This window comes from Medicago sativa, chromosome 4 (assembly GCF_051527215.1).
Source record: "Medicago sativa cultivar Bolivia chromosome 4, Bolivia_mono, whole genome shotgun sequence".
Classification (NCBI taxonomy): domain Eukaryota; kingdom Viridiplantae; phylum Streptophyta; class Magnoliopsida; order Fabales; family Fabaceae; genus Medicago; species Medicago sativa.
In genome coordinates this window covers 82,213,080-82,224,876 of record NC_140752.1, presented here as the reverse complement: position 1 = coordinate 82,224,876, position 11,797 = coordinate 82,213,080, and the positions used below count along the sequence as shown (strand labels likewise).

Genomic DNA, 11,797 nt, shown 5'->3' with positions numbered 1-11,797 from the left:
TACAAAACTAATTCTATTTTTTTTCCATCAACTATCTTGATGATGTAATTGAGGCACCATTTGACATTAAATATGGACATAGAGTTACATGTAGTCTTCAAACCATGACGATGATCGTTGGATCTTAATTCAAGCAGTCGCCAAAGTGGCGATTGCCTGAATACGGATTGTGACGACTACATGAAATTGGGGTTTTTAAACGTGGTCATCTCTGATAGTGTCGGACATTTTTTGCATCTTTTCCAACTGATATTTAAAACTTAATTATTTTAGTTGTATAAGACTGGTCCCTTCTGCGAGACCAAATTCTATTGATATATTATGGTTTTTACTTTGCATACTCTTAAGAAACCCAGATTCATTTATCAGCGGCGAAAGCATCAAAAGATTTCCACTTAAAATCACCTTTACAACGTCCACACGACAAAACATTATTTGAAAGTTGGAAGTTGTAAGCTATATACTCAACATAAAAGACGTATCAAGATAATGAAATCACAAATTGTTCAATTTCTAAATCAATCATAGCTTCAAACTTGTTATCTCCACTTCAAAATACACCTTATCAACCTAAAAGTTCCCACTAGCTTTGTTTCTGTGGCTTCACTTGTCCAACCATCAAACACTAACGTATAGCTATCCATCATTCTGTGTCGAAGTACTATGCCGTTCTGGCAGTGGAAGAAGTCCTAAACTAATTGTATGATAGGAATAATAATTCAGCGGCTCAACCTCTAAGAGCTCTGAATTATTATTCCTTCCCATCATCCCCCTGTTAGAAGGATATTTGGCTTTTGTTCAGTTGCTGGGAATTACAAACCGTGAGGACTACTTTTCCTCGGGGTATCTTTACCTTTTTTCAAAATTAATGAACTGTGGGGACGAATAGTTCCCCTTCACCCAGTTATGTTCCAGATCTTATCAAGAGAACAGTAACAATGTAACTCTCACATTAAACATGGTTTTCAAATTAGGTGGGTTCTAGAGTCATTAGTATATATAGTCTAATCAGCATGCTCTTTACAAAAAAATAGTATAAACGGTAAATGTAGTATAATGATATCCAAACATATGATCAAAGCATAACAATTCTGTATGATCAAAATATTGGTGCTTATAGGTATCTTTATCCTCTTTCTATTTTAAGGGATGCTTATAGGTTTCGTAATGCAAACTAAAGGAGTAATTTTATATTCATGACAGTAAAGCCCTAATGATAACCAAGAGGAGCTGGTGCGTCCCGCAGTTCTTTACCGTGGAAGTGGATATCCTGCATGAAAGAACGGAATTGTATTATAAAAACAGGGAACACCAGTGTGAAACCAATGGCCAGCATTATTATGAAAAAGAAAAAAAAATCAATGTACAACATTTGAGATAACGAACATGCTAAATCAGGTGGCCTTTATTTTAAAACAACTACGAATAGCCACTTTCTTTAAACTAAGTTCTCAGCATAAAACATAGCAATACTGGAACTTGCCTAAAAGAACAAATCAAAGCACAAAATGCATCTTACTCTTAAGTATATGTCATCTTCCAAGGTGGTTACAATTTTTTTTTTTTTTTTGCAAAAGCAAAATGAAATGCATTACTGACATGCACAATATGTGCAGAATGTCTTACAAGCAACCTCCAAACGAGATCCAATACCCAAAATAAGGTGTACTGCAATAAAACCAAACGAAAACTAATGCATAACATCACAATTCGATCTTGGCATTCTTCCACAATAAAACAGAAACTACTCCCTCAAGAAACAGCCACTGATATCGGCATCAAATTGGCCAAAACATAATTAAGCACTACACACGCGCGCGCACACACACACACACATATATACATGCTCAGCCATTCCATAAACCCCATCCACAACATCTCTTAAAATAATTATATTGATCACTGCATCTTCTTAGAATCTGGGTTTGGACTTTGGACTAATCCAAAACAACGTATCAGTCCCCTCCCCCACTACTTTCCTAAGATTACAAGAGAACCAGCTCGTTTAATTCTCCTCCTCCCTTCACCCGCAGCCAGACCCATTTGTCTGTTGAGTACCCCTTGAAGTTCTCACGGTTGATCAAATTTTATACATTCATTCACCAACTCCTTCCAATGGATTGACTTTCTCCTCCAATCCCACTTTCCTTCACCCCTCTCTGAACTTGTTCCACACGCCTCCCCCACATTAGCATCCTTTTGCACTGTTATTTGGAATAACGTTGCAAACTTCTCTTACAAGATCTCCCCTTGCCCTACCCATGGATCACTCCAAAATGACATATCACTCCCTTCCCCCACTACTTCCCTGCACTTACTAGAGAACCAGCTTGTTTGACTCTCCCCGTCCTCCCAAGTGGTTAAAATTTCTTACCTCCCTAAAAGTTGGATATAAGTAAAGCTTCATTGTTTGGGTGAAGTTAATTAAATTTCTACTGATTTCTATCTATTTGACTACACTTGACAACAAATGTATGCCTTATGGTAGTCATATACTTCTGCCGCCCTTTGTCAAGTGTATAGCAACACAACCTACACTACACTTTCGAATTCTAGGAAGTGCATGAGAGGAAATTAGGGGAAAATGCGATCTGGTTTCTGTCAGATTATTATCCTTTGTGTATATTACCTTATACCAATCCTAAATTTTACAGTTTTCATGTTCTGTTTTTCAAATAAAAAGTGATCCAATATATTGAGATCACAAGTTCAACAGGATAACAAAATGAAAAGCACAGAAACAAATATACCGTAAATAAATGTAAGATGATATGTTGGTAGAATAAGCATAGTTTTATGAAGAAAAATATATCATTACACAAGTGATAAAGAACACTCACTGAAGCGAAGTGGTTCACATCCCGATGGTGAGCCTCATCAGCGCGAATGACTGTTATGACATCTTTCAATTTGGCATCCTTGGGAAGCCTCCAATAGTCTATTGCAATGGCAGGAGCAGGAACATTTTCAATTGCACCACTATCAATGTCCTTCAAATACTCAGTGTAGGAATGTATAGCTTCTTCTTCAAGGTACCCAACAACTCTATGAGCCACCTTTGGGGAAAGTATGTAAAGTACAAAGAATGCATTGAAGAAAACTCCCTGTACAGCAAGAACCAGAAATCTCTCATACCATTTCGGCTTCACAAGTTCTACCATAGTCATTAGGTGCATCCTCTCATTCTCTGCTTCTTCAAGCAATGCTTTGACCCAACCACCACTATGCTGAAATTTTCGGAGTGACTTGAGGTGCAACAGCATCCCTCCAACCATTCCAGGGACAGCTGCAACTGTTTCGAGCATCATTGCACGGCAACCATAACGTCTCTGAAAATATTCATGGATTATTATTAATAACAATTGAGACAATTTCCATGAAGAACATCATAACAAAATTTTGTGATGAACCTGCAATATCTAGTATAGTATGCATCTAAATATTTTTTTAGAGCAAATACATGACATGCAATATCAATGATGCATATTTCCAGGAATAAAATAAAATATGACGCTAAACAAACCAATTTCTTAAGAGCACATAAATATAGCACCCTTTTATTCATATGTAGCAAACACTTCGTATGAAGCACCAACATGAACACTAGACACTACACAACATTGACACGGACACGATGACACCGGTAAAAAATTGACTAAATTACATGTGTCGGTGTAAGGCACCATACACGCCTCGTGCGACAGAGAACACTTATTTCTTCTCTTTCCTTTTGTTATGGATCATACAATAGGAAATTTCAAAATCAAGTGCTATAGTATACCACACACCTTAAAAAACACATCAGTGGGAATTCTGAGAAGCTTCACTGTCCTGTAAGCGACTTTATCCAGAAAATTCTTCGGCACATGATGCTTATTCAGATCAATGGAAACGTTTGATTGATAAGTCTCCCATGGCTACAATCAACAACGAAATCTCGTCTCATAAGTCAAATTCCACTTTATAGAAACCATGAATTAGCGAAAAAACAATGAATACAGAGAAATTCTTCAATTCAGAAAATCGTTACCATGAAGCAGTTCCAAGGCCACTCTGTTCCATCCTCTCTCATAATCTTCGGCCTCGAAATCCCCCAATAACTCGACACAACCACGTTATTCTTTGTTCCGGAACTCTCCTCCTTCTTCTCGTTCTTCTCCGTCGATTTCGCCTCCGTCTCTTCCGCTGATGGCTTCGACGGCGCAGCTTGCGAAGACATCATCCTCTTCCAGTAAAAGAACCCTCCGTTTCCGCCATCGGCGTAGAGATGCCTCTGGCCGATTTCCGCCGCCGAGAATGACCTCACAACCGCCGAACTTTGACGGTTAGAATTCCGGCCACCGATCAAAGCTCGGCGAGCCATGTAACACAATGCTGAATGCTTCATCTTTCGAGAGGAAGGAATCGCGTTTTGATAAGTTTCCAAGAAAATTGGAACTACAGTTACTGAAGAAGAAGCAACGGTGTTTATATATGGGGTTCCTTTTCATGCATTTCTCGTGATGATTGGTAAGAAGCGTTTGCAGCCGTTAATTGAGTGGGTTAGTAATGTGATCGACGGTTGTGATGACGGGAAAGCTGTGGAGGGAGTTTGACGTGCAATAAGGCGCGTAGCTTTTGGATAAGAATCGCATCTACTTGGAGTAAGGCGGTGTAGGAATGTCAATAATAGTCTTTTTCTAGATTAAAGTCTAACAAAAAATTTATCCAAATGACCATTAATAATTTTTTACTTTTATCCAAATGATTTAGATCAAGTGATTAAAGAACTCTATCAATGATTTCTCTTAATAATTTTTAAAGTATAATGCATATTTAATTATTAAGAGAGATTGTTGTAATTCAAGCATCTCATAGGAAAAATAATATAAATTTTATTTTTTGAGAAAGAAGAGTGTATATTTTAGGCTTAAATGCACTTTTCACCTCCTATGTTTCAAAAAGTTGCGATTTTGACCCCCTATAAAAAAATGGATATTTTGATCCCCTAACTTTTGGTCCTCTTTTGATTAGCTGATTTTGATGGAGATTATGACAATTTCTCAGTCTCTGATGGTGTAAACTGACACAGGGATAGAAGGATGATGATAAGTGGAGTCCAAACTGGCATGGCGTAACTTTTGGCCCCCTAAAAAAGGACCCACTTGTCAGTTTGGACTCCACTTATCATGTCAGTTTGGACACCATGCAAGTTTGGACTCCACTCATCAGCATCCTTCTATCCTCATGTCAGTTTACACCATCAGAGACTGAGAAATTGGCATAAAATCAGCTAATCAAAAGAGGGCCAAAAGTTAGGGGGTCAAAATATCCATTTTTTTATAATGGGCCAAAATCGCAACTTTTTGAAACATGGGGTGAAAAATGCATTTAAGCCTATATTTTAACATAAAAGAGGAGAAGAGTATAATTTAAACTTCTTTTAGGAAAGCATAGGGTAATTTACTCTTATTATTATTTTATTTGTATCATACATCTAACTATTAGGGTGCGTTTGATGGTCAGGATAGAGAGGCATGATATGATTAATATTTACTATCATGTTCTAATCTTCCGTTTGATGCACCAAAGGGATAAGATAAATTATTCCTTTTACTTATCCTATCCTATCACTCCTTTGTAATTCCTATCCTAAGTTTTGGCTGGGTTTAAATTAACCTATCCAATTTGGTAAAGAAAATCCATATTCTGCCCTCACTCTTTTGCCCCTGTTGTATCCTCTCATCTTCTTCCTCTCGCTTACCAGTGTCATCATGTATGCTATTCTCAACAAAAAAAATTATATTTCTCTTTTTTTTTCCGATTCCAATTATCTTTTTTATTGATTCATCTTTCTTTTTTTTTTCTTCTTCTTTTTGTAGATTCATCTAGTTTTTTTCTTTATGGATTTAAATTTATTTCATTCTTTTTGAATCGTTTTCAAAATTTTCTCCGATGATGGATCTCTCTCTTTTTTATATTTTCCTCCGATGATGTTCCCTTACCTGCCACTTCCTTCACTTGGCTATCAATTTGAATTTTGTCCTCTTCTTCTATTTTTCTCTATCGATTTCAATTGTTTTTTTCTTTTCGGCGGATTTCCGTTTTTTTACAGATTACTTGTTATTATTTGTTGTGAATTTCAATTTTTCCTCTCTCTGTGATGTTGTTGTTGATATGAATAAACATGAAAACCTGTTAAAATATGTTATAAAATGAATTTGATTATAAGGATAATTTTGTCATTTAATCAAATAAAATAATGTTATCCTAATAATTATCATGTGTGCATCAAACACATGATAGGATGAGTGTTTATCCTATTCATATCATATCATATCTCTATCCAGCTTCATATCATATCATGTCTTTATCTTATCCTAACCATCAAACGGACCCTTAATTAGTTATTCTATTTTTTTTTCTTCACCTCGTATAGTTGCATTTTTTTATACCATTAAGAAAAGGAAATCACCAAAAATAAAAGATAATTTTGGATTCAGTAAAATTAATTAAATTTCTTAATTAATTAAATTTCTTAATTTGGATGTTATTTTTTGGTAGTGGTCGGAGTTTGAACCACAGACTTTGCATATATCATACATTATTCCTACCAACAGAGTTAAGCTCACGAGGATAATTTGGAAGTTATTTATTAAAATGAATTATAACGTGGGATTGAGGGAATATTATACAATTTGTTTATGTGATTCTCACTGTTAGTATCTTTAATAAAACTAATATTTTCATTTAAAAAATAATGGGTTAATAGTGCTTTACCCCCCTGTAATATAGGACACTTATAGGACACTTTTGGTTTTGTCCCCTGTAAACAAAAATTAAATTTCGTTCTTGTAAAATAAAGATACTTGAGGATTGCCCCCTGAACCCCTCGAGTCAGCAGAATCTCTGATGCGGCACACTGACTCAGCATTTTTTTATTACGTGGCACTATGACTGTAATTATTATTTTTTTCATTTTTTAATGCCTCCCATGTGTATAATTAAGTGACACATCATTATTTAATTAAAAACAAAAGAAAAAACATAAAAAAAAATTAAAAAAATCAATATCATTTATCATTTTGTTTTTCTTTCTATACGTATTAAAAAAAAATAAAGTTTTTTTGTTTGACAAAAAATATTTTTATCATTTGTGATTTATAATCTTCATCTTCTTTCCTAGAAACCTAGAACCTTCACCCATCTATCTCTCTTTCCCATTAATCTCTTCTTTCCATTCATTTTTTTTTATTCTTCCAATTCTTCTCACTTCTTCATCCAGAACAAAATCTTTCATCCTCAACAATTCATTTTCAGCAAAGGTAACAACAAAGGTAACAGAAAAAAAAAAAAATCGAAGAAGGGAGGAGAGGGAGGGAGGAATCCGCAGCCACTGTCGCCAGTCGGTGTCAACCGCGGTCGCTGTCGTCGGCCACCCTAAATCAGATTGAGAGTGAGATTTATTAGAACCCAAAATCAGATTGGGATCATTAAGAACTCGAAATCCCCAAATGGCTTCCAAAATGCTTCTCTGTTTTCAATTTGTGCTTTTTTGCGATTTGATGTTTCAGTTTCCAGTTTGAGGTTAAAATTTTCGTGCTAATGGGTTTGAGATTTGATGAACCAAAAATTAGGAGGAATAGATATGAACCAAAAAAGAAAGAAGAAGAGGAGGGTTTGACGGGGTTCGATGAATGATTGACAGAGAAGGAATGATATGGGTTTGATGGTTCATGAGAGGTAGAAGGAGCTATGTTGTTGGTGTGTTGGTGTTGGTTTGGGAGAGAGAAGGGGGAAAGGAGAAGAGAAGAGAAGAGAAGTAGAGATAGGAGAAGAAGAAAATGAGGAACAGAGAAGAGGAATTTTTATTTTATTTTTTATATAATTTTGTTTTTAAAAACCAAATAAAAAAGATTTTGTAAACAAAAATTTTAACTGTCTTTTAAAATAAAAATAAAAACAAATTTTTTTAAAAAATGAATTAAAAAAGATTTTCGTTTTTTTTAATTTTTTTTATGTTTTTAATTATTAATGACATGTAAACTCTTTTTTTACGCGTAACATCCAAAAATAAATAAAAAATAAAAAGAAAAAGTCACATCACCGCCACATCAGAGATTCTGCTGACTCGAAGGGTTCAGGGGGAAATCCTGAAGAATCTTTATTTTACAAAAACGGAATCTAATTTTTTTTTTACAGGGGGCAAAATCAAAAGTGGTCTATATTACAGAGGGTAAAGCCCTATTAACCCAAAAATAATAATTGCTTGCACTATTTCATAAAATATTAAGTGATTCCTTCAACAATAAATATTAAGTGATTGAACCCAAGCAGTTAATAAGTTTCATTAAACGATGGATTTTCTAGGAGAACTTCGGATTACTATATCTCCTCCTTCCATAAATCGGATGATTGCAACAAAAAAAATTCTCATGCAATATTTTTAATTGAATAAATTTACGTATAATGAAATTATTATAGTGAAATTATTCCGAATATCATGAAATTTAATTGATTTTCTTGAAATTATTCCGATTATAATGAAATTCAATTGAATTTCTTAAACAAACAAGACTTAAATAATATTATATAAATATAAAATTGTAAACATAATGATTTAAACGAAGAATATGCTTAAAATATAAAAAGCCAACCCAAAATTATACATCTGTTTGTATATAGATTAATTTTGCTTTTGTAACAAAAAAAAAAAAGATTAATTTTGTTTTTTCTATCATAACTCTGACTATTGTCTATTCCATTCCATTTTTTTTTTCACTTTGCATAATTGTTTTTTCTCATACCAAGACACGTTGGCTTAGTTGGTAAGGAACGGGCAACTTCCTTGCAGAATGTTGTGTGTTCGATTCCCTCTGCCGATGTGAGGGCAGTGTTGGTGGGTGATCTGTAAGTACCTCTATAAGTGCCCTTTGGGCCCGGAGGCGTGCCCTGACCCTGGTGGTGACCGGAGCCGAACCCACCTAAACTTTTTGTAACCAAAAAAATACCATTAATAAAAGCAAATCACAATTGAAATGGTAACAAATTCCAACACCGTTAATAAAACAGGATTACTCTAATAAAAAAAATATGGCTTAATTACATGTTTAGTCCCTTAAATAATTATGAAATTTCGATTTGGTCCCTTAAATAATAAAAGGCTCAAAGTGGTCCTCTAAATCATCTTCGTCCGTCAATTAAATCCACTCCGTCAGTTTTTAATTGAAAAACGTTAACATTCATCACAAAACCCATAAATTCATCACCTTCATCATAAAATTTTGCACTAGCTGCTTCTTCATCACAAAACTCAACAAAAATAAAAACTCAAAAGAAAAAAAACCCAAAATATTATTCATTACAACAACAGCGAGATTGATTATAACAGCGAGATGAAATGAATCAAAACAGTGACGAAGCGAAAGGCATAACAAAGGGAGTGAAGAGCAGATTCATACTTAGAATTTTGAGTCGACCCCATAAATGTAGTTTCTCTAATTGTGTTAAAGTGTTGGGCTGACCCTTTCCTTGAATTAGCCTCTCAAGAAGGTGAGAAAGATCCAAGTCTTGTGCTATCCGGCAGCTTAAGTTGTGCATAGAATGAGGTAATGTAGTTGTATCAGAAATTCTTGTGAATATTCTCAAAGTGAGCTTGCATCCTATCATAGTGAATTGCGAAAAACAAAGACATGCCATCAACATTTGTTGCTTTTATAAACAAAAAGACAGGAAGAATTGAAATTGGATATATTGACTTAACTGAGCTTTGATAAGTTCGTCACTTTGTCTCTGAACATCGAGTTCCATCTCAAGTGCATCAAATCTTTGCCTATGAGCACCATAAAGCTTATACAAACAATAGCCACCTCCTCCTACAACACCGACGGAGAGGAAAATCTTCCTCCTATGCCGTCTCCAGAAATCCCTAACACGATAGTAATAATAACAGTTGAAAACAAAAGAATGCAGAAATGAATAATTGAAGCCAACCCAACCCATGCTGTAAAAGCGATAAAAGTTAGTGATTTTAGTAACAAGAACTCAATTGAATTGAATTACAACATTTGAGACATTAAACCAAAGTTGTTGGAGAATTTACCTGACAGAGAACATTTTTGTAGTTGAAACTCTAGTAGTGGGTTAAGTTGAGAATCACGATTTGGAAGAAATAATGATAGGAAAAAGGCTTTGGAAAACACGCCGCAACCAACGCATATATAGATAAGAGAGAAACAAGTGGGGAGTATAGACACGAACAGGAAAACGGGTCGGAGGAAGTAAGGGTGAGAACGAGATTACCTTTGATTAAGCTTTCAGAATCGAATCGAATCGAATCTCAGACTATGTTGTGTTCTTCGATTTATTTGGAACAATTGCTTTGCTAAGAATCTAGCAGGCAAACAAATCAAATATCAGATGCTACAATCTTTTGAGTTTTTATTTTTGTTTTTGAGTTTTGTGATGAAGAAACAGTTAGTGCAAAATTTTATGATGAAGGTGATGAATTTCTGGGTTTTGTGATGAATGTTAACGTTTTTCAATTAAAAACTGACGGAGTGGATTTAATTGGCGGACGGAGATGATTTAGAGGACCACTTTGAGCTTTTTATTATTTAAGGGACCAAATCGAAATTTCATAATTATTTAAGGGACTAAACATGTAATTAAGCCAAAAAAGAAAGATAGTTAGAATTAAGGCAAAATTACACTTTTAGTCCTTAGCTTAATTTCAGGTAACAGTTTGGTCCTTTATCTTTTTTCCATTTCAATTTGGTCCTTTTTGTCCATTTTCATATACATTTTCAAGCTTCAAATCAAATATTTTTATGCAAACATAGACGAGGATCATAGATTTGAAGACTAAAAGATCATAAAAAAATAAAATCATGAATTTTAAGCTTAAAAATTCATATGAAAATGGACAAAAAAGACCAAATTGAAATGAAAAAAAGATAAAGGACCAGAATGTTACCTGAAATTAAGTTAAGGGACTAAAAGTGTAATTTTGCCTAAAATTAATAAATAATATTAATAAATTTCTTAATTTGGATTGTGTTTATTAAAATAATATAACCTATGTTTTTTTAGGGGAAAAAATAACTTATGTTGTGCAATTGAATTTGAAGGAGTGTTATACATTACGTTTTTTAATGTGATTATCTCACCCTTAGAACAAAAACTAATATTTTTATTTAAAAATAATAATTGTTTGTGCTGGTTCATAAAATATTTATATATAATTAAATTGATATCACGTATGTGCTCGTGAGCTTAGCTCAGTTGGTATAGACAATGCATAATATATGCAAGGTATGGTCTATAGTTCAAACATCGACCATCATAAAAAAAAATTGATATCACGTATAAAAGAAACCAAATCCTTTTTTTTTGTTCAAACATCAACCATCATAAAATATAAAAGAAACCAAATCCTTTTTTTTTGTTCAAACATCGACCATCATAAAAAAAATTGATATCACCTATAAAAGAAACTAAATCCTTTTTTTTTTTGTTTTGACGTTGAAACCAAATCCTTCCCTGTTCCTTATTTTTTCTTTTTTATTTTTCACATGTGATTTATGTCCTTTTAAGTTTTTATTTTTATCTACAACAGTATATAAATGGAATACATTGATTTTTTTTGCTGGAGTTTTCATGATTCAAGTTATTCCCTTAAATATTCTTTTTTTTGTGGTGACCGGAGTTTGAACCCCGACATTGCATATATTATGCATTATTCCTACAAACAAAGTTAAGTTCACAGGGACAAATAAATCTGCCTTTAAAAATATTATATTATGTGTTATTGAAAAAA

The 11,797-nt window shown here is 33.9% G+C and overlaps 1 protein-coding gene and 1 pseudogene across 2 annotated transcripts; both read right to left on the bottom strand.

The window, feature by feature from the left end:
• Nucleotides 1-1,019: 1,019 nt before the first annotated feature.
• AOX2 (alternative oxidase 2) lies at nucleotides 1,020-4,441 on the bottom strand. The gene is made up of 4 exons (XM_085704405.1): nucleotides 4,031-4,441; nucleotides 3,789-3,917; nucleotides 2,841-3,329; nucleotides 1,020-1,270 (listed from the first exon to the last, which is right to left on the bottom strand). The coding sequence occupies exons 1-4, from the start codon at nucleotides 4,385-4,387 to the stop codon at nucleotides 1,211-1,213; spliced, it is 1,035 nt and encodes a 344-aa protein (XP_085560531.1). The 5' UTR covers nucleotides 4,388-4,441; the 3' UTR covers nucleotides 1,020-1,210.
• A 4,157-nt stretch (nucleotides 4,442-8,598) lies between these two features.
• LOC146932680 (peroxisome biogenesis protein 3-2-like) lies at nucleotides 8,599-10,588 on the bottom strand (annotated as a pseudogene). Its single transcript, XR_015007195.1, has 4 exons — nucleotides 10,082-10,588; nucleotides 9,743-9,907; nucleotides 9,441-9,641; nucleotides 8,599-8,963 (listed from the first exon to the last, which is right to left on the bottom strand). The product of XR_015007195.1 is annotated as a peroxisome biogenesis protein 3-2-like (transcript).
• Between the last annotated feature and the right edge of the window lie 1,209 nt (nucleotides 10,589-11,797).

What these genes read in the sequence shown, in the direction of transcription:
- AOX2 (XM_085704405.1), bottom strand. Translation starts at nt 4,387, where the DNA reads ATGAAGCATTCAGCATTGTGTTACATGGCTCGCCGAGCTTTGATCGGT. An exon ending in GGCCTTGGAACTGCTTCATG is followed by an intron (nt 3,918 to 4,030) that starts GTAACGATTTTC and finishes TGTTGATTGTAG; the next exon opens with CCATGGGAGACTTATCAATC. An exon ending in ATGTGAACCACTTCGCTTCA is followed by an intron (nt 1,271 to 2,840) that starts GTGAGTGTTCTT and finishes TCTTTCATGCAG; the next exon opens with GATATCCACTTCCACGGTAA.